The 26,842-nt window shown below is 51.9% G+C and overlaps 2 protein-coding genes across 14 annotated transcripts in view; one reads left to right on the forward strand and one right to left on the reverse strand.

Moving 5' to 3' along the window:
- Window positions 1-248: 248 nt before the first annotated feature.
- On the reverse strand, window positions 249-23,012 carry LOC129527725 (uncharacterized). Of its 11 annotated transcripts, none has more exons than XR_008672773.1 (6): window positions 22,909-23,012; window positions 11,320-12,012; window positions 10,133-10,273; window positions 6,272-6,334; window positions 3,314-3,991; window positions 249-561 (listed from the first exon to the last, which is right to left on the reverse strand). XR_008672773.1 is itself a non-coding variant. In XM_055366550.2 (6 exons), the coding sequence occupies exons 3-6, from the start codon at window positions 10,256-10,258 to the stop codon at window positions 260-262; spliced, it is 963 nt and encodes a 320-aa protein (XP_055222525.1). In that variant the 5' UTR covers window positions 10,259-10,273; window positions 11,320-12,012; window positions 22,909-23,012; the 3' UTR covers window positions 249-259. The 11 variants fall into 11 exon arrangements, 6 of the variants coding, with proteins under 6 accessions (XP_055222525.1, XP_055222530.1, XP_055222528.1 ...); XR_008672775.2 differs by having other exon boundaries at window positions 3,314-3,994; XR_008672774.2 differs by having other exon boundaries at window positions 22,691-22,998.
- Window positions 22,726-26,842, forward strand: part of LOC115930163 (serine/threonine-protein phosphatase 2A regulatory subunit B'' subunit beta-like) — a 58,005-nt gene continuing 53,888 nt past the window's right edge. For all 3 annotated transcript variants that reach the window (XM_055366515.1, XM_055366513.1, XM_055366514.2), the window contains exon 1: window positions 22,726-23,583. In XM_055366515.1, coding sequence (XP_055222490.1) covers window positions 22,726-23,583 — 858 coding nt within the window. The remainder of the gene's footprint in view (window positions 23,584-26,842) is intronic.

The raw sequence follows: 26,842 nt of genomic DNA on the forward strand, positions 1-26,842 counted from the left end.
CATCAGCCAGGACCACTTCCAGGCTGTTTTTCTTCCCCGTCTCCGAGGCTGAGCAGGTGATAAATCTTTCACCGAAGCCGGGGCTTTGCAGGACGGAGCCGGCTGCCACCTACATGGTGTGGCTCTAGGGACCCCAGGAACTCCCCACACACCGTCCGCGTCCAGAAATCCCCCTGCCGCACCCCAACCCGGCCGCAGGTGCCTCAAAGTCCTTCCTTTCTTCCTCAGGGTAAGAAATTAACGGCAGCTGTGAAAACACTCATTTTATCTGGGTGGCGAAATACATTAGACAGGGGCCTGCCGTTAACACCTTCGCCCCAACGAGTTTATCCGGATTCCCGTCAGGACCTGGGAGGTCTGGACAGAGAAGGCTCTGGGGTCCCAAGAACCAGGACAGACGGGAGGCGGGAGCAGGTGGGGGCTCTGAGAGTTTGCAGAGTGAAAGTTTTCTCACACGGAGGCTGCTGGTGCAGGACCTCCAGCCAGGAATGCAGGGACGTCCCTTAGATGTTCTCCGACGGCCCCTCACGACACCCTGACGTCCTGGCCTGTGTGCTGGGTCTGCAGCATGAAAACAGTTGTTTTTATTATTATTATTATTATATTATTTTTGAGACAGAGTTTTTGCTCTGTTGCCCAGCCTGGAGTGCAATGGTGCGATCTCGGCTCACTGCAACCTCCGCCTCCCGGGTTCAAGCGATTCTCCTGCCTCAGCCTCCCGAGTAGCTGGGATTGCAGGCACCTGCCACCACCACACCCAGCTAATTTTGTATTTTTAGTAGAGACAGGGTTTCTCCATGTTGGTCAGGCTGGTCTCGAGCTCCTGACCTCATGATCCACCCACCTCGGCCTCCCAAACGGCTGGGATGACAGGCGTGAGCCACCATGCCCAGCTAAGTTTGTATTTTTAGTAGAGACAGGCTTTCTCCATGTTGGTCAGGCTGGTCTCGAGCTCCTGACCTCATGATCCACCCACCTCGGCCTCCCAAAGGGCTGGGATGACAGGCGTGCACCACCATGCCCAGCTAAGTTTGTATTTTTAGTAGAGATGGGGTTTCACCGTGTTAGCCAGGATGGTCTCGAGCTCCTGACCTCAAGCGATCCGCCAGCCTCGGCCCCCCAAAGTGCTGGGATGACAGGCGTGAGCCACCGCGCCCGGCCTTGTTTTTATTATTTTTGAGATGGCATCTTGCTCTGTCGCCCAGGCTGGAGTGCGGTGGTGAGATCACAGCTCGCCACAGCCTCCAACTCCTGGGCTAAAGCGATCCTCCCACCTCAGCCTCTTCAGGAGCCGGGGCGACAGGCACCCGTGTCACTACGCCCACTAATTTGTCTTTTATCATTTTTAGAGACACGGTCTCGTTATGTTACCCAAGCTGGGGGACTCAAACTCCTGGCCTCCAGCGACCCCTGTGCCTCGGCCTCCCATAGTGCTGGGATTGCAGGTGTGAGCCACCACGCCTGGCCCAAAACAAAATTTACAGAGCAGGACAAGCGCGGTGGCTCACGCCTGTCATCCCAGCACTTTGGGAGGTGGAGGCGGGCGGATCACTTGAGGTCAGGAGCTTGAGACCAGCCTGGCCGATGTGGTGAAACCTCATGTCTACCTAAAAAAACACAAAAATTAGCCAGGTGTGGTGGCAGGCGTCTGTAGTCCCAGCTACTCAGGAGGCTGAGGCAGGAGAATCGCTTGAACCTGGGAGGTGGAGGTTGCAGTGAGCCGAGATCGTGCCACTGCAGTCCAGCCTGGCTGACAGAGTGAGACTACATCTCAAAAAGAAAAGGAAAAGGAAAAAGAAAGAAGGAAGGAAGGAAAGAAAGGGAAGGAAGGAAGGAAAGAAAGGGAAGGAAGGAAGAAAGGGAGGCAGGGGAGGGAAGGGAGGGAAGGAAAGAAGAGAAGGAAGGAAGGAAAGGAAGGAAGAGAAGGAAAGAAGGGAAGGAAGGAAGGAAGGGAGGGAAGGGAGGGAAGGAAGGGAGGAAAGGAAGGAAGAGAAGGAAGGAAGGGAGGGAAGGGAGGGAAGGAAGGGAAGGAAGGAAAGGAAGGAAGAGAAGGAAGGGAGGGAAGGAAGGAAGGAAAGGAAGGGAAGGAAGGAAGAGAAGGAAGGAAGGAAAGGAAGGAAGGAAAGGAAGGAAAGGAAGAGAAGGAAGGAAGGGAGGGAAGGAAGGAAAGGAAGGGAAGGAAGGAAAGGAACAAAGGAAAGGAAGGAAGAGAAGGAAGGAAGGAAGGGAGGGAAGGGAGGGAAAGGAAGGAAGGGAGGGAAGGGAGGGAGGGAAGGAAGGGAGGGAAGGGAAGGAAGGGAGGAAGGAAGGAAAGGAAGGAAGGGAGGTAGGGGAGGGAAGGGAAGGAAGGAAGGAAGGAAAGAAGAAGGGCTGTTTCCAAAGAGTTTTCCTGGCAAGAGAAATGCCTGTGCCACAATTTAAGTGGACAAAATTCTATCTAGAGAAGCACATTGTGTGAATAAATTGGGATTCCCAATTTATTAAACCTGTGAGTGTGGTCTCTCTTCTCAGGGCCGGTCATAGCGGCTTATAAAAAGAACAGAGAGGCCGGGCGCGGTGGCTCACACCCATAATCCCAGCACTTTGGGAGGCTGAGGCGGGCGGATCACCTGAGGTCAGGAGCTTGAGACCAGCCTGGCCAACACGGTGAAACCCCGTCTCTAGTAAATATACAAAAATTAGCGGGGCTTGGTGGCAGGTGCCTGTAATCTCAGCTATTGGGAGGCTGAGGCAGGAGAATCGCTTGAACCCGGGAGACGGAGGTTGCAGTGAGCTGAGATCACACCATTGCACTCCAGCCTCGGCAACAGAGAGAGACTCATCTCAAAAAATAAAAATAAAAATTCCATGGGGAAATGAGCTAGAATGTGTATCCCCAGCTGTTCTCTAAAGACTGAGGGTATTTGTGCTGTTAGGTGTCTCAAAGTTTTCTCGAATTAATTTATTTTTTTCCTTTATCATCTTCCAGAACTTTCTGCCAGCAGCCTGTGTGCATTTCTTTTGCAAGCAGAAGGCAGCCCTTTTTTTTTATGTTAAAATCAAAGAGCCGGTTTCTTTCTGGCTTTGTCAGGAGGATGCGGTACGGTGACCGGCCCCAGGGCTGCACGGACCCCGTTTTGTGGGGACACACGTGGGCAGAGTGGCTGAGATAGGAGGGGAACAGGTGCCCTCCCTCCTGTGGTGGGCACAGTGCCTCGGGCTGGGGCAGGGAGAAGGCACTGCCACACAACGCCCTGATTATTCTATTCTGTTGCAGAGCCGTGGGCAGGACCCCCTCAGGCAGGTGAGCCCCAGGTGAGCCACCCTGCCTCACCTTGCATGTAGGCCGGGGAGGTGACCCCACCCGCAGGTCACAGACACGGGTGTTCTTACGGGAAGCCAGAGCGTCCTGTGTGGCGAGGTGCCCGGGGAGGCAGTGGTGGGGGGTGGATCGGCAGAAGCAAGTTGTTTTCTGAGACGCAGCCCCTGTGATGTGGGAGCCGGGCAGCCGGGGTTTGCAGACATTTCTCGGTAATATTTGTCCAGAAGCAAGATTGAGCTCTTGGCTGGAGACCGTGAGCCCACTATAGAGAGACCACGGATTCTGGCTGCCGGGAACGTGGCAATTAGCAGGATTTATGGTGTTTGCACGGCTCCCTGGGGTGGGATCCTTTTGGAGGCGGCCCTGGGGAGCACTGTGGGGTCCAGACGGTGTCTCCGGCCCGGCTTCAGAACAAGCCACGTGGCGTCCGGGAGGACCCGTTGTCAGAGGCGAATGAAACACGGTGACTCCATCTTGACTGACGGCTGGAAAATGAGGCTGGAACTTGCTGGCTGCCTTCTCAGAAAGTTCAGCATTCCTCGCCTGGAGACGTTTACGGTTAAGGGAACGAATTACGCCGGGCGCGGTGGCTCACGCCTGGAATCCCAGCGCTTTGGGAGGCCGAGGCGGGTGGATCGCTTGAGGTGAGGAGTTCGAGACCAGTCTGACCAACATGGTGAAACTCCATCTCTACTAAAAACACAAAAATTAGCCGGGCGTGGTGGCGGGTGCCTGTAATCACAGCTACTCAGGAGGCTGATGCAGGAGAATGACTTGAACCCAGGAGGTGGAGGTTGCAGTGAGCAGAGATTGCACCACTGCACTCCAGCCTGGGGACAGAGTGAGACTCCATCTCAGAAAAAAAAAAAGGAAGAAATTGATAATGTTTACTGGCACGGTGGCTCATGCCTGTAATCCCAGCACTTTCGGAGGCCGAGGTGGGTGGATCACATGAGGTTGGCAGTTCGAGGCCAGCCTGACCAACACGGAGAAACCCCGTCTCTACTAAAAAAATACAAAATTAGCCGGGTGTGGTGGTGGGCACCTGTCATCCCAGCTACTCGGGAGGCTGAGGCAGGAGAATTCCTTGAACCCGGGAGGAGGAGGTTGAGGTGAGCTGAGATCGCACCACTGCACTCCAGCCTGGGCAACAAGAGCGAAACTCCATCTCAAAAAAAAAAGTATTTACTAAACAGACCCAGACTTGGGAGTGTCCAGGTATCCTAATATCTGGACAACAAAGGCGTATTCCTAATTTTGCTCTAAACATAATACCAATTCTCGGCCGGGCGCAGTGGCTCACGCCTGTAATCCCAGCACTTTGGGAGGCCGAGGCGGGCGGATCAGGAAGTCAGGGGTTCGAGACCAGCCTGGCCAATATGGTAAAACCCATCTCTATTAAAAGTACAACGATTAGCCGGGCGTGATGGCAGGTGCCTGTAGTCCCAGCTACCCAGGAGGCTGAGGCAGGAGAATGGCTTGAACCCAGGAGGTGGAGGTTGCAGTGAGCTGAGATCGCGCCATTGCACTCCAGCCTGGGTGACAGAGCGAGACTCCGTCTCAAAAAATAATAACAATAATACTGATTCTTGCAAAGTATAGTAATTAAGAAAATTAATCCTTTATCACAAACCCTTGTAGCAGAGCACGTGTACCCATATAGACAATTCTTTCTTTTTTTTTTTTTTGAGACAGAGTCTCGCTCTGTCGCCCAGGCTGGAGTGCAGCGGCATGATCTCAGCTCACTGCAACCTCCACCTCCCGGGTTCAAGTGATTCTCCTGCCTCAGTCTCCCGAGTAGCTGGGATTACAGGTGCCCACCACCACGTCCGGCTAATTTTTTGTATTTTTAGTAGAGACGGGGTTTCACCGTGCTGGCCAGGCTGGTCTCAATCTCCTGACCTCATGATCCACCTGCCCTGGCCTCCCAAAGTGCTGGGATGACAGGCGTGAAACACCGCGCCCGGCCCCATTTTACTTTCTAAATAAACTTGCTTTTATTTTGCACTGCAAACTTGCCGTGAATTCTTTCTTGCACGAGATCCAGGAACCCTCTCTTGGGGTCTCAATCCGGAGACCCCAAGATGGCCTTGGCTGCCTGGTGGTCAGGGACTCAGGGGTCCACACGGGCTCTTCTGCGGCAAAAGGGGGATACCGAAGGGACGTCCTCCCTGTCAGCCTCCTGGACAGCTCAGCGTGGGCACCTGGGGAGCCCAGAGCCGCAGCCCCACACCCACCTCCCCGCCCACCAGCTCTCAACATGCTCAGAAGCAGGAGGACGTGAGTTTGAATTTGGCGACGTTATCACCCTCTTGTTCTCCAAGCCCATCATCAGGGCTGGGAGCCGTAGTGCACACCTGTAATCCCAGCACTTTGGGAGGCCGAGATGGGAGGATCGCTGGAGCCCAGAGTTTCAGAGCAGCGTGGGCAACATAGGGAGACCCTATCTCTACAGAAAATACAAAATGAGGCTGGCACGGTGGTGCATGCCTGTGGTCCCAGTACTTGGGAGGCTGAGGCAGGAGGATTGCTTGAGCCCAAGGATTGGAGGCTGCAGTGAGCCAAGATCATGCCACTGCACCCCAGCCTGGGCAACAGACCAAGACCCTGCCTCGAAAAAAAAGAAAAGAAAAACCACATCCTTGAAGGTGCCAGGAGGGACGTTTATTTGGACCTCACGGAACGCTCTCTCGTCTTGGGGATCTGGGGGTGAACGCGGGGGTGGGGGGATGGCTTCAGCGTTCACCTCTGTGCCAGACGCAGCCCCGGGCACACGGTGAACAGTTCCTAGTGGGTTGGTGATGAAGGCCTTTCACCAGGCCCTGTTAGTTCCTCTGCGAAGTCTCCAGGGACCCAGGGGCAGGAACAGGCTTGAAATATTTGTGGGCTTATAAAGGTTTCCACCTGCCCGTAAAACGACGTTTACGAGCCCACCTCCACCTAGCAGTCACGGCCGCCTCCCCTACTCACCCCTCCGGCGGCTCCAAATCCTTGGATTATAGAAAACGGTGTGCGTGATCTCGACTCGGAGATCTGTTAGAAATACACATATTTGGGAAGAGAGGTCAGAAAGGCAGATTTAAGAATAAAGACCTTCCCTGGGGTGGGCGGGGGTGGGGGCGGTGTAAATGAAAGGCGGGATTTGGGCGGGCAGATATATCAAGCCCAGGTGTTGAAGATCACCATGGGCAATAGAGCAAGAGTCTGTCCCTACAAAAAAATTTAAAAATTAGCTGGGAGTGGTGGCACCTGTCTGTAGCCCCAGCTCCTGAGGAAGCTGAGGCGGGAGGATCACCTGAGCCCGGGAGGTTGAGGATGCAGTGAGCTGAGATTGCACCACTGCACTCCAGCCTGGGCCACAGAGCAAGAGCCTGTCCCTACAAAAAAAATTAAATATTGGCCAGGTGTGATGCTGTATGTCTGTAGTCCCAGCTCCTCAGGAGGCTGAAGAGGGAGGAACACCTGAGCCCAGGAGGTGGAGGCTGCAGTGAGCTGAGATTGCACCACTGCACTCCAGCCTCGGCCACAGACCAAGATCCTGTCCCTACAAAAAAAAAATTAAATATTGGCCAGGTGTGATGCTGTATGTCTGTAGTCCCAGCTCCTCAGGAGGCTGAAGAGGGAGGAACACCTGAGCCCAGGAGGTGGAGGCTGCAGTGAGCTGAGACTGTACCACTGCACTCCAGCCTGGGCCACAGAGCAAGAGCCTGTCTCTCAAAACAAGGAAGAGAAAAAGGAGGACACTGAAGGATGCTGATGCCGGGGACAAGCTCAGGAGGACAAGGACAGAACTGAACACTTCCTTCCATGTATGTCTCCTAGAAACGTATGTGCCTATGTCTGCATCTTTCGGATAAACTATTTTTCATCTAAATATGTTCTCTTGCATTAAAAAATAATAATAAACACCGGGTCGGGCGCAGTGGCTCACGCCTGTCATCCCAGAACTTTGGGAGGCCGAGGCGGGCGGATCACGAGGTCAGGAGATCGAGACCATCCGGGCTAACACAGCGAAATCCCGTCTCCACTAAAAATGCAAAAAATTAGCCGGGTGTGGTGGCGGGCGCCTGTCATCCCAGCTACTCGGGAAGCTGAGGCAGGAGAATGGCGTAAACCCGGGAGGCAAAGGTTGCAGTGAGCCGAGATCACACCACTGCACTCCAGCCTGGGTGACAGAGCGAGACTCCGTCTCAAAAGCAAACTAACAAACAAAAATGGCTCACACGGTGAATTTTATGTTCTGTACGTGTTATGTACCACGGTAAACAAACAGGAAAACAAGACTCAGAAACCATTCATCAGCCACCATGTGAAAACCAGGCCTCGGGCCGGGCATGGTAGCTCACGCCTGTCATCCCAGGACTTTGGGAGGCTGAGGCGGGCGGATCACAAGGTCAGGAGTTCGAGACCAGCCTGGCCAACATGGTGAAACCCTGTGTCTACTAAAAATACAAAAAATTAGCCAGGCGTGGTGGTGGGCGCCTGTCATCCCAGCTACTCAGAAGGCTGAGGCAGGAGAATCACTTGAACCAGGAGGTGGAGGTTGCAGTGATCCGAGATCACGCCACTGCACTCCAGCCTGGGCGACATAGCGAGACTCCGTCTCAGAAACAAACTAACAAACAAAAATGGCCCACACGGTGAATTTTATGTTCTGTACCTCTTACGTACCACAGTAAACGAACAGGAAAACAAGACTCGGAAAGCATTCATCAGCCACCACGTGAAAACCACCCCTTGATCCATTTTTATAATTAATTTCAGACAGTCAGGTATTTGGTTTAAGAGCTGTGGGAGTCCACGCTATCTGGGGTGCTCGGATGCTTAATTGCAAAATAATTAGAGAAAATTGGTGACTGCTTTCATCAGGGTGAAAAGTCTCGCTCTGTCGCCCAGGCTGGAGTGCAGTGGTGCGATCTCGGCTCACTGCAAGCTCCGCTTCCCGGGTTCACGCCATTCTCCTGCCTCAGCCTCCGGAGTAGCTGGGACTACAGGCGCCCACCACCACGCCCAGCTAATTTTTTTTGTATTTTTAGTAGAGACGGGGTTTCACTATGTTAGCCAGGATGGTCTTGATCTCCTGACCTCGTGATCCACCCGCCTGGGCCTCCCAAAGTGCTGGGATGACAGGTGTGAGCCACCGCGCCCGGCCCCAATTTATTTATTTATTTATTTATTTATTTATTTATTTATTTATTTAGACACAGTCTCAGTCTGTCACCGAGGCTGGAGTGCAGTGGTGCGATCTCGGCTCACTGCAACCTCCGCCTCCCGGGTTCAAGCAATTCTCCTGCCTCAGCCTCCCAAGTAGCTGGAATTACAGGCGCCCGCCACCGTGACCAGGTGATTTTTGTATTTTTAGTAGAGACAGGGTTTCACCATGTTGGCCAGGCTGGTCTCAAACTCCTGACCTCAGGTGATCTGCCCACCTCGGCCTCTCAAAGCGCTGGGATGACAGGCGTGAGCCAACGTGCCCGGCCCAAAAGTAGCCGCTTTTAACACTATAACTAAAGCAAGCTGCTTTGGGGCAGATATCAGCAACATTCTTTTTTTTTTTTTTTTTTTTTTTGAGTCAGAGTTTCAGTCTTTGTCACCCAGGATGGAGTGAAACGGTGTGATCTCAGCTCATTGCCACCTCGGCCTTTCGGGTTCAAGTGATTCTCCTGCCTCAGCCTCCTGAGTAGCTGGGATTACAGGCGCATGCCACCATGCCCAGGTGATTTTTGTATTTTTAGTAGAGACGGGGTTTCGCCACGTTGGCCAGGCTGGTCTCGAACTCCTGACCTCAGGTGATCTGCCCGCCTCAGCCTCCCAAAGTGCTGGGATGACAGGCGTGAGCCACCGCGCCCGGCCTAAAAGTAGCTGCTTTTAACACTACAAGGAAAGCCGTGGGCAAGTGTGGTTGTGGGCAAGCAGATTCCCAGATATAAAATCCAGGACCCAGGCTCTTTTCCACAGCTCACCGTGGAGCCCATCGCAATGCCTGGGATCCACCTGGCCACCAGGTCCTTGCACCCCACAGTCACGACAGCTGCCCTGGGTCCCCGGGGCCGTGGAATTCTCCAGATCTGCCAGTCTCGCCTGAATTGGAGTAGCTCTTCCCAGAAAACCTCTGCAAACCCCAGCCGAGGCTCAACAGCCCGGCTGCCACGGGTGCCGAGAACCAGGCATGCCCACGGAGGTGAGAGCAGGTGGGAGACAGAGCTGATGCTTGAATAGGACCCACACGTTCCTCCCACCGAGAGGTCCGAAGGCAGCCACGCGCGGTGACTCACGCCTGTCATCCCAGCACTTCGGGAAGCCGAGGCGGGTGGATCACCTGAGGTCAGGAGTTCAAGACCAGCCTGGCCAACATGGAGAAACCCCGTCTCTACTAAAAATACAAAAATTAGCTGGGTGTGGTGGCAGGTGACTGTCATCCCAGCTACTCAGGACGCTGAGGCAGGAGAATCGCTTGAACCGGGAGGCGGAGGTTGCAGTGAGCCGAGATCGTGCCACCGCACTCCAGCCTGGGTGACAGAGTGAGACTCTGCCTCAAAAAAAATAAAATAAAGTAAAACAAAAATAAAATAAAATGTATTCTGATGTCTGGACACCATGGTTCATACCCATAATCCCAGCAGTTTGGGAGGCTGGGACAGGAGGATCACTTGAGGCCAGGAGTTCAAAACCAGCCTGGGCATATAGGGAGAACCTCTCTCTACAAAAAAACTTAACTGGGGATGGTGTTGTGCACCTATAGTCCAAGTGTCCCAGTCTGTTCTCAGGTTGCTAATAAAGGCATAACCAAGATGGGGTAATTTATAAAGGAAAGAGGTTTAATGGACTCACAGTTCCACATGGCTGGGGAGGCCTCACAATCATGGCGGAAGATGAAGAAGGAGCAAAGTCACATCTGGGAGGCTGAGGAGGGTGGATCACCTGAGGTGAGGAGTTTGAGATCAACGTGGCCAACATGGTGAAACCTCGTTTCTATTAAAAATACAAAAAATTAGCCAGGTGTGGTGGCGGGCGCCTGTAATCCCAGCTACTTGGGAGGCAGAGGTTGCAGTGAGCCGAGATCATGCCATTGCACTCCAGCCTGGGTGACAAGAGCGAGACTCTGTCTCAAAAAAAAAAAAAAAAAAAATCAGATCTCATGAGACCTATTCACTACCACGAGAACAGTCTGGGGGAAACTGACCCTATGATTCAATTCTCTCCACCTGGCCCTGCCCTTGACATGTGGGGATGATAACCGTTCAAGGTAAACCTTGGGAGGAGACATAGCCAAACCATGTCACCCAGGTACTCGGGAGAAACCGCGTCACCCAGCTACTCAGGAGAAACAGCATCACCCAGCTACTCGGGAGAAATGGCATCACCCAGGTACTCCGGAGAAACAGCGTCACCCAGATACTTGGGAGAAACCACGTCACCCAGCTACTAGGGAGAAACTGCGTCACCCAGCTACTCAGGAGAAACGGTGTCACCCAGCTACTCGGGAGAAACGGCGTCACCAGCTACTCAGGAGAAGCCGCGTCACCCAACTACTTGGGAGAAACGGCGTCACCAGCTACTCGGGAGAAATGGCGTCAGTCAGCTACTCTGGAGAAACGACATCACCAGCTACTCTGGGGAAATAGTGTCACCCAGCTACTCTGGAGAAGCCGCGTCACCCAGGTACTCGGGAGAAACGGCGTCACCCAGCTACTCCAGAGAAACAGCATCCTCCAGCTACTCGGGAGAAGCCACGTTGCCCGGCTACTTGGGGAGCTGAGGAGGGAGGATCCCTTGAGCCTGAGAGTCCAAGGCTACAGGAGCGAGACCCTGTCTCAAAAAAATATATATATATATAAATAAAGCAATAAAATAGACTGTGGTGATGGTGGCACAAGTCTCTGCATGCAGAAAGCCACGGGTTGGAAGAGTTTAAACGGATACATTGTCAGCTGTGTAAATTATCTCTCTATACAGCTCTTTTCTGGAAAACCAGTGAATGTGACGCACTGTATTCATGGCTAAGGGGCCAAACTCACATGACCATTTGCAGAAATGCAGGAAAAGCATTTGAGCAAAGGCAGTGCCTTTTCACGATAAAAATTCAGTCAACCCAGAAGCGGACAGAAAGTTCCTCAAGCCGCTGAAGATCCAGAAGACGGTGCTGGCCGGTGGCCGCGATGAAGGTCGCTCTGGGCGCCGCTGGGTAAAGCGTCAGACGCACTCTGTGTCAGAATACAGTCCAGGAAGGAAGAGCTTCTCCGAGGCGTCAAAAGTCATGCATTGCCCTGGCCTGGGTCAGGAACCATCAGTCTTGTCATCCCAGAGACTCTCCCAGCACCCAGGGAATAAATGAGACATTGGAACAGGCTGCAATCCCACCCCGGTAGATGGGGCCGTTTGATTTCTCTTCCATCTACATGATGCGCATCACATAAAAAGGCAACTGTGTGGCCGGGCGAGTTGGCTCACGCCTGTCATCCCCGCACTTTGGGAGGCCGAGGCGGGAGGATCACTCGAGGTCGGGAGTTCGAGACCAGCCTGGCCAACATGGTGAAACCGCGTCTCCACTAAAAATACAAAAGTAGCCGGGCGTGGTGGCGGGTGCCTGTAATCCCAGCTACTCGGGAGGCTGAGACAGGAGGATCGCTTGAACCCGGGAGGTGGAGTCTGCAGCGAGCCGAGATCACACAGGTGTGCTCCAAGCTGGGCAACAGAAGGAGACCCTGTCTCTAAAATAAAATAAAATAAAATAAATAAAATGAAATAAAATAAAAATAATAATAAATTTAAATAAATTTAAATGCATATCTAAATGAATATATAAATAATAAATAAATTTAAATAAATTTAAATTTAAACAAATTTGATTATTTATTATTATATATTTATTGTATATTATTTATTACTTAAACTTATTAAATAAATTTAAATCGTTTTTTAAATTAAATTATAATTTCCCTCATGACATTTAAATTATATATATTTAAATGAAAATGTCATGAGGGAAATTATAACTATATTTCATTTAAAATACGTTAACAAAGCAAATGTTATCACAGAGCATTTACAACAAAGCACTTTTGGTGACTTTAAAAGCAGATCACACAAACAATATCACAGTGTTTTAGATCAAACGGGGACTACAAATGTCCGTTAAGGGTTTTGTGGGTTTTTTTTTTTTTCGGTACGATGTTAAAACAGATTTTGTCAAGAGTTATTACCTCCTCGAACAAAAAGCACATTGTTGTCTCAGGGAAAAAAGAAAAACACAATTATGCTATTCAGTTTGTGGCTACAAAGATATACTGTCATATAAAGTAATAAAAACGGGGAAAACAACATAAAATAAGAGTTAGACGGATTAAACGACTTCATAGGAACTTGAGGAAAAGGAAGCAAAGTCCCTTTACTGAGAGCGCTTTTAGGGACGCATAATCAATACTAAAGTTTATATATCCTGCCTCAGGACTTGATTTAAAAATTCTTCTATTTATTAAATAAGTTGACGTTGTTTTGAGATGTAATGAAATGGCCGCAGCAGGTGCGGAGGCCGATTTTTGAGGGGGGCAGGTGGAGCACGGCTGGCCTTGTGCAGCCCTCTGCTGAGTGTGCGTGATTTCTACTGCAAATGCTCACTGTCAAGACACGAACCATTCCCGTTTATCTCAAAGAGGACTTATTTAATAACTCCAACATCGTGTCCTTTCCTATAATTCCAGCATTGTGTCCTTTCCTTGAAAGAAAGGACACAAAGAAGTGCAGAGGTGGCTGGGTGCGGTGGCTTATGCCTATAATCCCAGCACTTTGGGAGGCTGAGGTGGGTGAATCACCTGAGGTCAGGAGTTCGAGACCAGCCTGGCCAACAAGGTGAAACCCCCGTCTCTACTAAAAATACAAAAATTAGCCAGGCATGATGGTGCACGCCTGTAATCCCAGCTACTCGGGAGGCTGAGGCAAGAGAACCGCTTGAACTGAGAGGTGGAGGTTGCGGTGAGCCGAGATCACGCCACTGCATTCCAGCCTGGGAGACAGAGAGAGACGCCGTCTCAAAAAATAATAATAATAATAATTAGCCGGGCATGATGGCAGGTGCCTGTAATCCCAGCTACTCGGGAGGCTGAGGCAGGAGAACCGCTTGAACTGGGAGGCGGAGGTTGTGGTGACCTGAGATCGTACCACTGCACTCCAGCTTGGGCAACAGCGCAAGACTCCATCTCAAAAAAAAAAAAAAAAAAAAAGAAAAGAAAAAAAAGAAAAGAAAAAAAGAAAAAATAAGTTCAGAGTTTGCAGACGTGAACCCTACATTACCCAAACGTTGTCCTTTCCGGAGAGAAATCGCGTGGCTATGATTTAGGACGATTTCTACTTCCAACCTTTAGGAAAATGACAAAGAGGAAGTTAAATGTCTACGCTGGGGACCCCCCGAGCCTGTCCAGGTTGCACCGTCATGAAGCTGTTCAATTTGCACACAGCACCTGACAGCCCTGGGGTTTTACGCTGACAATGACCGTGCTGTGGTTCCCACCTTCCAGGGTTCAGGAAGGACCTGCCAGCCTTTACGCTTTGCCGCCCCAGCACGCAGGTGGCAACTGCGGCAGAGAAGGGAAAATGGGAGCTCAGGAGGTCTCATAGGGAGAGCAGCGATCCGACTGTGGGTCCCAGGGTGGGCTCTGAATCTCAGCCCCACCTCGTGTGGGGGACAAAGCCCCACTTTCTCCAAGGGGCTTCCTCAGCTGGGAAGTGGGAACCAGGGTGCCCCCCTAAACGAGGCATACTCTTCACTCCAGCATCAGGTTCCTGCCAGGGACTCCAAGTCAGGAGGCCAAGCTCCTGCGCGGCCTGGGTGGCCGCTCACCTGCGCGGACCCTCTTCTGAGTGGGGAGAAAGCTGCTTCCCCCAGTTCTTCCCTGGGCAACCCCCCTGCCAGCTGCAAGGACACACACGCACACACAGAACCACGTGCTCATACAGTCACAGGCTCACGCACTCACACGTACCCTCACACACACAGAGACACAGCCACGTGCTCACAGGATCATACATGCACTCAGCTCATACAATCACACACACTCACATGTACCCTCACACACACAGCCACCCGCTCATATGATCACACACGCGCACACAGAACCACGTGCTCAGTCACAGGCTCAGTCACATGTACCCTCACACACACACAGCCACGTGCTCATAGATCATACATGCACTCAGCTCATACAATCACACACATTCACACGTACCCTCACACACAAATAGCCACGTGCTCAGTCACACGCTCACACACTCACACGTACCCTCACACACACATACAGCCATGTGCTCATAGGATCATACATGCACTCAGCTCAATCACACACACTCACATGTACCCTCACACACACAGCCACCTGCTCATATGATCACACATGCACACACATACCCTCACACACACACAAATAGCCACATGCTCAGTCACACACTCACTCACACATACCCTCACACACACAGCCACGTGCTCATACAATCACACTCACTCACACATACCCTCATACAGAGCCAAATGCTGAATCACACACACATACCCTCACACACACACACATACTCATACGTTCACACTCACGCACTCACACGTACCCTCACACACATACCCTCATACACACACACACAGCCACGTGCTCATACGATCACACACGCACTCACACGTACCCTCACACAGCCACGTGCTCATTCATGCACTCACACACTCATACATACCCTCACACACATGCGCACACACACAGCCACGTGCTCAATCACACACGCACTCACACGTACCCTCACACACAGCCACGTGCTCATACGATCACACACGCACTCACATGTACCCTCACACACACAGCCACGTGCTCATACATTCATGCACTCACACACTCACACGTACCCTCACACACACACACGTACACACAGCCACGTGCTCAAGCACACAGTACTCACACATACCCACACACACACACAACCACGTGCTCACACAGTACTCACACATACCCTCATACATACACACACACAGCCACGTGCTCATACATTCATGCACTCACACACTCATACGTACCCTCACACACATGCGCACACACACAGCCACGTGCTCAATCACACATGCACTCACACGTACCCTCACACACACACACACAGCCACGTGCTCATATGCTCACACATGCACTCACATGTACCCTCACAGCCACGTGCTCATACGTTCATGCACTCACACACACCCTCACACACATGCACACACACATACAGCCACGTGCTCAATCACACACGCACTCACACGTACCCTCACACACACATAGTCACACATCAAAGCATTTTCATAGATAGCTTGTTTCTAGCTTTTATCATTGGATATTCTATTTTTCCTTACAAGCCTCGATGGACTCAGAAACGTCACTTTGGAGATTCTACAAAAAGAATGTTTCCAAGTTGGTGACTCGAAACATTTAAAGTGATCCTCCCATCTCCTTGTAGCTGGGCCTACAGGCACGTGCCACCATGCCCGGCTAATCTAGTGTATTTTTTTTTTTTTTTTTTTTGCAGAGACGGGATCTTGCTGTGTTGTCCAGGCTGGTCTCAAACTCCTGAACTCAAGGAACCTACCCACCTCTACTTCCCAAAGTGCTGGGATGACAGGCTGGAGTCCCAACGCCCTTGTTTCATTTATCGAGGGAACAAACATGTATTAGGAAGCTACCGTGAAGATAGTTCCATGGTGTAATGGTGAACATTCTGGACTCTGAATGTGTGTGTCTGAAAGCTACTGTGTGACAGGTGCCATTCTATTTCCCGGGGTCCCTGTAGTGAGAGAAACAGACCAAGGAGAAACCTTCCTGTCCTCGGCGGCTTACGTTCTGATTGGTGGGGGCTGGGTGGGGCTGTGATGGGTGGGTGAAACCCAGACAGCCAGCAGGCACACAATTCGCTGTCACAATGTCAACATTCTTCTCCATAAAGTCTTTCTTCTGGCCGGGCGCGGTGGCTCACGCCTGTAATCCCAGCACTTTGGGAGGTCGAGGCAGGAGGATTGCTTGAGGCCAAGAGTTTGAGACCAGCCTGGGCAACATAGTCAGACCCCATCTCTAGAAAAAAATAAAAAAATTAGGCGGGCATGGCGGTACACGCCTGCAGTCTCAGCTACTCGGGAGGCTGAGGGTGGAGGATCACTTGAGCCTAGGAGGTCAAGACAGCAGCTATGATCGTACAACCACACTCCAGCCTGGGTAACGGAGTGAGACCCTGTCTCGGAAGGAAGAGAGAAAGAGAGAGGAAGGAAGAGAGAAAGAGAGAGGAAGGAAGAGAGAAAGAGAGAGGAAGGAAGAGAGAAAGAGAGAGGAAGGAAGAGAGAAAGAGATAGAAAGAAAGAGAGAGAAAAAGAAATCTCAGCTCCAAGTATTACCAAGAAAAATAAGAGATGGCACATAGGAAAACCTGTTTCTAACGAGCTCAAGAACGGGCCAAGTTCAATCAGAGATATGCATGACATTTATTATTATCATGAACACCACCAAAATAGATGCAGTTAGGGGGTGATACAAAATGCTGGCCAGGCACGGTGACTCACATCTGTAATCCCAGCACTTTTCGGAGGCCGAGACGGGCAGATCTCCTGAGGTCAGGAGTTCGAGACCAGCCTGGCCAACACGGCAAAACCCAGTCTCTACTAAAAATATAAAAGGTAGCCGGGCGTGGTAGCAGGTGCCTGTAATCCCAGCTACTTGGGAGGCTGAGGCAGGAGAATCGCTTGAACCCGGGAGGCGGCTCCAGCCTGGGCGATAAGAGCAAAAACTACGTCTCAAAAAAAAAAATAAAGAGAGAGAGAGAGAAAAGAAAATGCCATCTGCGTGCTCTTTGCAAACATTTCCTCCCGAAAGTCTCCTAGAATGATAAAAGCAACCACACAGCCTAGCCACCTAGAATCTGGGTCCGCTTGTTCCAGGCTCAGAATCTTTTTCCTTTCAGCCAGTCTCATCTTCAGGGCTGTCAACACCGCGTGCAGGGCCGCAGGATTTATAGGTAATGATATGCTTCTAATTCTCCATTACCTCCAAAGATTTCATCTTCCCCTTTTCTAAATCCTTCTTAGGAGATACTTGTCAGGTTCATCTGGCCCAGCAGCTTCTGACAAGGGGACCCCGCTCATCCCCGTCATCTCTGTGACTTCATGTAAATAGCGGCACGTGGCGGCTGCCTTTGGCCCTCGGCCCCGAATCCATTGCAGAGTCTCACTTCCATTAATTCTTAATTTGTGACCACGCTTCCTTTTTTGTTCTGTGTTTAAATGGAGATGTGATTAGTAAGGTAATAGGAGAAAGCCGGGGTCCTCACGATGCAACGTGCATTTCTGCGCCTTATAGAATATTGGATAGGCGTCATTATTTCTTCCAGCAGCAGAGTGCATTCCGACATCTGATTGCTTGAACCGTGATATTTCCATACGCCATCCATCACCCCAGCCACAGCGGCATGCTGAATATTCAGATTAAATTGGAACTTTTTCCCTATGAATAAGGGATTTCATTCTATCCTATAAGATACACTGTCTCCGGGGAGAGGAAATTGAGTTGAAGGTTGCTGAAAATTGTATTATCCAAATACAGAGTTCTTTTCCTTATCATCAAAACCTGAAACACAGCCGTGGGGAACCGAGAGGTCAGGAGAGAATTCAATTAGAGATGAAAATGGAAAAGGGAGCATTTTTCCACTTATGTTTTATTTTGCCAAGCAGGTGGCAGCGGGCGCTGCTCGGGACAAAAGGGGCGATGTGTGAAGGGTTTTTGGTTTCTGTAAGATGGATGAGGACACAGCCTCAAGGAGTTATGAAGAGGCAGGAAAACCTCTACAGCAAATGTTCCATCCTCTCCTTTGCCGGTTTTGGAGGAGGTATCTGTGAGAGTTCCTGGCCTCTTCCTGCCACAGTTACGGTGGTTTTTTTTTTTTTTTTTGGAGGGAGTCTCGCTCTGTCACCCAGGCTGGAGTACAGCAGCGCGATCTCGGCTCACTGCAACCTCCGCCTCCACCGGGTTCAAGCGATTCTCCTGCCTCAGCTTCCCGAGTAGCTGGGATGACAGGTGCATGCCACCACATCTGGCTAATTTTTGGATTTTTAGTACAGATGGGGCTTCACCATATTGGCCAGGCTGGTCTCGAACTCCTGACCTTGTGATCCGCCCACCTCGGCCTCCCAAAGTGCTGGGATTATAGGAGTGAGCCACCACGCCCGGCCCACAGTTAGGGTCTAAACTGTGCACGCTGCCTGGAGTCCCCACCTCTCCTCACCTGAAATATGCACTCAGAAATGTGTTTCCAAAACCTGCAGAATGCAGACCCACACTACTTTCCTATTTATTTATTCATTTTGAGACAGAGTCTCGCTCTGTCGCCAGGCTGGAGTGCAGGGGCACGATCTCTGTTCACTGCAATCTCCACCTCCCGGGTTCAAGCGATTCTCCTGCCTCAGCCTCCCGAGTTGCTGGGGTTACAGGTGCCTGCCACCACGCCCAGCTAATATTTGTATTTTTAGTAGAGACGGGGTTTTACCACGTTGGCCAGGCTGGTTTCGATCTCTTGACCTCGTGATCCACCCGTGTCGGCCTCCCAAAGTGCTGGGATGACAGATGTGAGCCACTGTGCTCGGCTGGGGTTTTGTTTTTTGTTTTTTGTTTGTTTGTTTGTTTTGTTTGTTTTAAGTCATCGTGCGGAATGCAAGCGGCAGATATAAACTTGATCCCTCTTTGACCTCTCACTGCACGCACCTAGCTGGGAGCTTTGGGTTGGCGCAGGACCAGGGAGATCCTACTTGCCAGGTGCTTCCTCTGAGGCATCTCCAGGTCTGGAGCTCTAGCGTTCGATCAACCACCCAGGTCTGCGGTGCAAAGGCCGACTGAGATCCAGAGCATGTCATACAGTGGGTGAGTTTGCATTTCTGAGCAGCTGCAGGTGGGGCAGAGGCTGCAGAGGCTGTGGCCACACAGGAGACCCGGGCTCAGGTGGATGAAGGAAGGAGCTTCTCTCCCTCTACAACCGCTGTGGCTCCCTCCTTCCTCACCTCCCTGGGAAGCGCTGACCCAGCTCTTTGTTCCTGGACCTACATCCCACAGAGGAGCAGAGTCTTCCGGAATCTTCCTCGCTACTCTTCCCTCCCCATTCTCGCTTTTTATTTTATTTTTATTTATTTTTTCGAGAGGGAGTCTCGCTCTGCTGTCCAGGCTGGAGTGCAATGCTGTGATCTCGGCTCACTGCAACGTCTGTCTCCTGGGTTCAAGCGAGTCTCCTGCCTCAGTCTCCCAAGTAGCTGGAATTATAGGCACCCGCCATCATGCCCAGCTAATTTTTGTATTTTTGTAAAGACGGGGTTTCACCATGTTGGCCAGGCTGGTCTCGAACTCCTGACCTCAGGTGATCCGCCTGCCTCAGCTTCCCAAAGTGCTGGGATGACAGGTGTGAGCCACCACGTCTGGCTAATTTTTGTATTTTTGTAGAGACGGGGTTTCACCATGTTGGCCAGGCTGGTCTCGAACTCCTGACCTCAGGTGATCCGCCCGCCTCAGCTTCCCAAAGTGCTGGGATTACAGGTGTGAGCCACTACGTCTGGCTGCTTTTTAAAATTTAATGTTTTTAGGGACAGAGTCTTTCATTCCTGCCTAGGCTGGAGTGCGGTGGTGAGATGTCGGCTCACTGAAGCCTCAACCTCCCAGGCTCAAACGATCCTCCCACCTCAGCCTCCCAAGTAGCTGGGACCCACAGGCGCACGCCAGGATGCCCAGCTAATTTTTAAATATTCTCTAGAGATGGAGTCTCGCCATGTTGCCCAGGCTGGTCTTGACCTCCTGGGCTTAAACAATCCTCCTGCCTCGGCCTCCCAAAGTGTTGGGATGACAGGTGTGAGCCACCATGCCTGGCTAATTTTTGTATTTTTGTAGAGACGGGGTTTCACCATGTTGGCCAGGCTGGTCTTGAACTCCTGACCTCAGGTGATCCACCGCCTCGGCCTCCCAAAGTGCTGGGATGACAGGTGTGAGCCACCGTGCCTGGCTAATTTTTGTATTTTTGTAGAGACGGGGTTTCACCATGTTGGCCAGGCTGGTCTTGAACTCCTGACCTCAGGTGATCCACCGTCTCGGCCTCTCAAAGTGCTGGGATGACAGGCATGAGCCACTGCAATCTCCCGGCCTGCCCTCACCTTTCTCTCCCCAGGACAATTCTGGTGGCCACCCACCACCCCTGCAAGACGGACAGACCCGAACGGGCAGGGCGTCCATCCGGCTGTGGAGCAGCTTGGATAACTGCCAGCTGGCCACATCCCAGCAAACTCTGCAACACCTCAGGCCCTGCCAGCCTTGGGGGCCCGACAGCACCTCTTTGTTCTCCCAGAGCAAAGCCTGCACGGAGTGGGCCCCCGGGCCCCAGCACAGACTGAAGGCGCATTCTGTTTCTGCCCTGAGTTGATTTCTGTCCTGTTGGCCCTGGGCCTCACCACACTGTGCCCCAGTAACCTGGCAGAGAAAGGCCTCTTGTGCAGGCATTCAAAGGAAACCCTTTCCCCTCAAAACCGCAGTGATGCTTCCAACAGTGACTCGCAGCTCATCGAAACACCCAGAATGAAAAGCACGTTTGTTCCTTGAAAAGACGTCTGTGTCCGATACACACTCAAACAGAGAATTGTATTAATACATTCACTTCCCTCCAGAAATCACAGCATCGCACACACACACAAACGTTTGCTTCCCAGTTAGGAAAAACAACTTCACAGAATTCCTGCGTGATGGCGCTCTTCTGACAAAGTACACTCGGATTTTTATATCCAATCACGAAACACAAACTGAAATTCAAATCATTATGTACACAACACAAAACTATCATTTATGAGTGATTTCAACCGGGTGCGGTGGCTCACACCTGTAATCCCAACGCTTTGGGAGGCAGAGACAGAGGCAAAGGCAGGAAGATTGCTTGAGGCCAGGAGTGTGAGACCAGCAAGACCTCGTCTCTATAAACAATAAAATTAAAAATTAGCCGGGCATGGTGGCGCGTGCCTGTTGTCCCAGCTGCTTGGAAGGCTGAGGTGGGAGGATCGCTTGAGCCAGGAGATCAAGGCTGCACTGAGCTAAGATCGCAGCCTGGGTGACGGAGCAAAACCCTGTCTCAAACGAACAAAAAGAGTTATTTAGGCCGGGCATGGTAGCTCATGCCTGTAATCCCAGCACTCTGGGAGGCCGAGGCGGGTGGATCACTTGAGGTCAGGAGTTCGAGACCATCCTGGCTAATACGGTGAAACCCTGTCTCTACCAAAAATACAAAAATTAGCCAGGCGTGGTGGCGGGCGCCTGTAATCCCAGCTACTCGGGAGGCTGAGGCAGGAGGATCCCTTGAACCCGGGAGGCGGAGGTTACAGTGAGCTGAGATCTTGCCATCGCACTCCAGCCTGGGCGACAGAGCGAGACTCCAACTCAAAAAAAAAAAATAAAAGTAAAAAAAGAGTTACTTTTTTTTTTTTTTGAGACAAAGTCTGGCTCTGTCGCCCAGGCTGGAGTGCAATGGTGTGATCTCAGCTCACTGCAACCTCCACCTCCTGGGTTCAAGCAATTCTCCCGCCTCAGCCTCCCGAGTAGCTGGGACTACAGGCACACGCCACCATGCCCGGCTAATTTTTGTATTTTTAGTAGAGATGGGGGTTTCACTATGCTGGCCAGGCTGGTCTCGAACTCCTGACTTCGTGATCTGCCCGCTTCAGCCTCCCAAAGTGCTGGGATTACAGACGTGAGCCACCGCGCCCGGCCAATAGTTACTTATTGAGTCTAGCTCGATTTATGCAGCTCAGAAGTAGGAGAACCTGGCTCATAAAAGACCTTGAAATTACTCTCTAATAGGGTGCAACACCAGGTGAAACCCTATTTTGATAAAAAATGAATAAAAATCGGGGCAAGATGTAAAGGAAACAGGTCCATGTGTGCCAGACAGATGATAATGCAGTGTTTTTATGGATACTGTTAAAAGCAGAAACAAAAACAACCATTGGGTAAAGTTATTTAACTAATGTCACCTCCCTGGACGCGGATGATTTTTGCAATTTTCAACGCACTTCACGCTCACCCCTGAACACCAACGTTTAAAGTGGTCCAACTCCTCCAACCTGTCTCTACTGTTTGATAAGCAAAGCTAAAGTAAACGGGGCCCTTTGGGTCCCAGGTAGCCCGCTGTTATTGAAAAGTTTGGTCTTTTCCTCGCGCGCTCCCGCAGGACGCACGCTCGCTCCCGAGCTCGGCGGGCGCGCACCCCGCATGCTCGCTCGTTCCCGGTGCCTCCCACTGCGCAGGCGCACTCCCGTCCCCCAGCCCCACCCGCTCACACACCTCCCAGCCTCCGGCTTGCGCCCCGCGGGCAGCCACTGCGCATGCTCACCCGACCGGCCTCCTGAACTCCGCTCCTCCACCGGTATGCACGGCGCATGCTCCATGCGGAGGTTCCACCCTCCCCTCGCTCTGGCAGGCACGCATTGCGCATGCTCGCATCTCGGCAGCTCTAAGACTGCCACGCCGCAATGGGCCACGCCTCTAAAACTCCTAAACGCAGAAAGAGCTCGGGCGCTACGGCCGCCACAGCCCCTCCCTCGTCCTCACCGCAGCCGCTTGGCCCCACCAAAGCCTCCTGCAAAAGCTCCGAGGGCCGCGGGGCGCGCGTGGCTAGCGGCGGCGTCGCCTCGTGATGACATCGTCGCGATGACGCGGCGCAGTGACGTGAACGCGGGCGCCCTTGTTTGGGAGCGCGGCCGGCGCGCCCGTTTTGAAGCTGCCCTGAGCAGCGCGGGCCGGACCGCGCCGCCTCCTCGGTCCCCGCGCCCCGCGAGTCCGCGCAGTTCCCGAGGTGCGGGCCCTGTTCTCTGCGCCGCGCCCCCTCAGCGGGCCGTGCTCGCATCACCGGGGCGGGGCGGGGCGCGGGCGTCCGGGGGCGCCCCGGGCCCAGCCCCCGCCATGCCGCCCGGCAAAGTGCTGCAGCCGGTCCTGAAGATGAAGGTGGACGAGCTGTTCCTGTACTGGCTCAGCGAGGCCAGCACGCAGCGGATGCTGCAGGACTGCCTGCGCCGGATCAAGGCGCCCGGGCGGGACCAGCCGACCGCGGAGGACGGGGAGCAGCCCGGGGCCTGGCCCACAGCCCCGCTCGCCGCCCCCAGGTCCAGCGGGCTCGAGCCCCCGGGAACCCCCGGGCCGGGCCCTGCGCTGCCCGTGGGCGCCGCCTCCAGCCCCAGGAACGCGCCCCACGCTCGAGGCACCCGTAGATCCGCAGGGACGAAAGTAGTAAGTTACTCTTCCTTCTGCTAACAACTGCGCAGGTGGCTCTGGTCGCATAGCGGACGTGTGGCTGCTCGGTGGAGGCTGGTGGGCGAGCGTCAGACCCCAAAACGGTTTCATATTGAGTCTGTTCCCCGCCCCGACCCCCCCACCCACCACACACATACAGACAAGAAAGTCCCACGTACTGAACATTCCGTCATTGACAGTTGTTAACCTAAAAATCACACAATTTATAAAGGTAGAAAGGCTTCCTATTTTATTTTATTTTATTTTATTTTAATTTGTTTTAATTTTGAGACAGAGTTTTGCTCTGTTGCCCAGGCTGGAGTGCAATGGTGCGATCTTGGCTCACTGCAACCTCTGCCTCCCAGGTTCAAGCGATTCTCCTGCCTCAGCCTCCCTAGGAGCTGGGACTTAGGGGCACGTGCCACCACGCCTGGCTAATTTTGTATTTTTAGTAGAGACTGGGTTTCCCCCATGTGGGCCAGGCTGGTCTGGAACTCCTGACCTCAAGTGATCCTCCGGCCTCGGCCTCCCAAAGTGCTGGGATTACAGACGTGAGTCACTGCGCCTGGTCCGTTTTTTATTTATTTTACAATTCTTTGGAGACGGTCTTGCTCTGTCTCCTAGGCTGGAGTGCGGTGGCGCAAACACAGCTGGACTTCCTGCCTCAGCCTCCCCAGTAGCTGGGATTACAGGCGTGCAGCATGACGCCAGGCTAATTTTTGTTTGTTTATTTATTTATTTATTTATTTTTGCAGAGACGAGGTCTTGCTATGTTACCTAGAGTGCTCTGGAATTCCTGGGTCCAAGCAATCCTCCCGCTTCGGCCTCCCAAAATCCCACTGTATTTCTTAGAAGAAACGCCATTTATTTCATAGAAGGTGATTATACACTGCAGGTGAGAAGCGCAGCCTCTGGCTAATGTACCTGTAATCTCAGCTACCCGGGAGGCTGAGGCAGGAGAATCACTGGAACCCAGGAGGCAGAGGCTGCACTCCAGCCTGGGCACCAGAGCAAGACTCCGTCTCCGAAAAAAAAAAGAAAAAACTGAAAACAAGCACTTGGAGGGAAGAAAAGATGAGACGGGAATTTATGCTGAGTGGGTTGGCCAAGTGTATATATTCAAGAAGTTATAGGAAGAGCTATGGATATTCACCAAGGGTGTCCTGACGCATGGGTATTGAACAAACATGCATGTTACCTACTCCCAAGTTCACCTTGGAGCGGAGACTTAACATGTAAATGCATTATGGTTAGGCCCCCTAGGTCAAAAGGTGAAGCAACTCTGCAGCCTCTGTCAACTGGCCAGAACCAGTCCGTGGTGAGTAGTTATCAGGATAAAGTGATTGCAATCAGTCTTTTTTTTTTTTTTTTTTTTTTTTTTGAGACAGATTCTCACTCTCACCCAGGCTGAGATGCAATGGTGCAGTCTCAGCTCACTGCAACCTCCGCCTCCCGGGTTCAAGCGATTCTCCTCCCTCAGCCTCCCGAGTAGCTGGGATTACAGGCGCACACCACCACGCCCAGCTAATTTTTGTATTTTTAGTAGAGGCAGGCTTTCACCTTGTTGGCTAGACTGGTCTCAAACTCCTGACCTCAGGTGATCCACCTGCCTCAGCCTCTCAAAGTGCTGGGATGACAGGCGTGAGCCACCACACCTGGCCTGGAATCAGTCTTTTCCCAGTCAAAGCTGTAGTTACGGCTGGTGGAACAGAGGGGTCTGTTCATCAGATCTGACGGGAAGCTGCAGGTGTTTTAATATTGTTTATATTGGTCAGGCATGGTGGCTCACACCTGTGATTCCAGCATTTGGGAGTTGGAGGCAGGCAGATCACTTGAGTTCAGGAGTTCGAGACCAGCCTGGGCAACATGGCAAAACCCCGTCTCTGCTAAAAATACACAAATTAGCCAGGCGTGGTGGCGCACCTGCAGTCTCAGCTACTCAGGAGGCTGAGGCAGGAGAAATGCTTGAAGCTGGGAGTGGGAGATTACTGTGAGCTGAGATTGCACCACTGCTCACCAGCCTGAGCAACAGAGGAAGGCCCTGTCTCAAAAAAAAAAAAAAATTATATATATATATAGAGAGAGAGAGAGAGAGAGTGTCTTCTTGCGTGCGCGAGCTTGAGGCCAAGATAAGCAATAGAGAAAAAGAAAAACATCCTTTATTTACTTCTTGAATCTTAAAAACGAGTTTCTGCAGAGGTCTCTAGTGAATAACCTAAAAGGACATTTAGCTGTTGGAGAAAAAGAAATGCTTTGGCAGTTGGAACTGTAGTTTATTCTTTAAGTGTAGGCGGTGTGTGACTTAACCCTCACCTCAGGTGGCCCTTGGTCTTGTTTGCCACAGAGTCTGTTCTGTCAGCCTTACGATGTTGATTTTAACCTTTTTGCTGGTTGGTTGTGTTTAAGCTGCCAAAGCAGGAGGGGTATAATAAGGTGTGTCCAAACTCCCATCTAGTCATGGCTGGGAACTTAGTTGTTTTTTTGTTTTTTTTGTGTTTTTTTGAGACCGACTTTCGCTCTTGTTGCCCAGGCTGGAGTGCAATGGTGCCATCTCAGGTCACTGCAACCTCCACCTCCCAGGTTCAAGTGATTCTCCTGCCTCAGCCTCCTGAGTAGCTGAGATTACAGGCACCCACCACCACGCCTCGGTAATTTTGTATTTTTTAGTAGAGACGGGGTTTCTCCATGTTGCCAGGCTGGTCTCGAACTCCCGACCTCAGGTGATCCGCCTGCCTTGGCCTCCCAAAAAAATAAGATTACAGGTGTGAGCCACTGCGCCAGCCTGAACTTAGTTTTTAAGGTTTCTCTTGGGGCCAGGCCCAGTAGCTGACGCCTGTAATCCCAGCACTTTGGGAGGCTGAAGTGGGCGGATCACTTGAGGTTACGAGTTCAAGACCAGCCTGGCCAACATGGTGAAACCCCATTTCTACTAAAAATACAAAAACTAGCCGGGCATGGTGGCGGGCGCCTGTAAGCCCAGCTACTCGGGAGGCTGAGGCATGAGAACTGCTTGAACCGGGGAGGCAGAGGTTGCAGTGAGCCAAGATCTCGCCACTGTACTCCAGCTGGGGCAATAGAGTGAGACTCTGTCTCAAAAAAAAAAAAAAATAAGGTTTCTCTTGGCCAAGAATGGGGGGTCTGTTTAGTCGGTTGTGAGCCTTCAGGTTTTACTTTTAATTTACACAGTTAATAGTCCCGAGTTGGTCTCACTGTTAAGAGTTTGTTTCGAGTTCTCTAGGTTGGTTTCTGTTACCCA

This window comes from Gorilla gorilla, chromosome 18 (assembly GCF_029281585.2).
Source record: "Gorilla gorilla gorilla isolate KB3781 chromosome 18, NHGRI_mGorGor1-v2.1_pri, whole genome shotgun sequence".
NCBI lineage: Eukaryota > Metazoa > Chordata > Mammalia > Primates > Hominidae > Gorilla > Gorilla gorilla.

What these genes read in the sequence shown, in the direction of transcription:
- LOC129527725 (XM_055366550.2), bottom strand. Translation starts at nt 10,258, where the DNA reads ATGTTGGCCACGTTGATCTCAAACTCCTCACCTCAGGTGATCCACCCT. An exon ending in CTCCCCAGCCATGTGGAACT is followed by an intron (nt 6,335 to 10,132) that starts GTGAGTCCATTA and finishes TATTTCTAACAG; the next exon opens with ATCTCCGAGTCGAGATCACG. An exon ending in ACAGGACGCTCTGGCTTCCC is followed by an intron (nt 562 to 3,372) that starts GTAAGAACACCC and finishes TTCATGCTGCAG; the next exon opens with ACCCAGCACACAGGCCAGGA.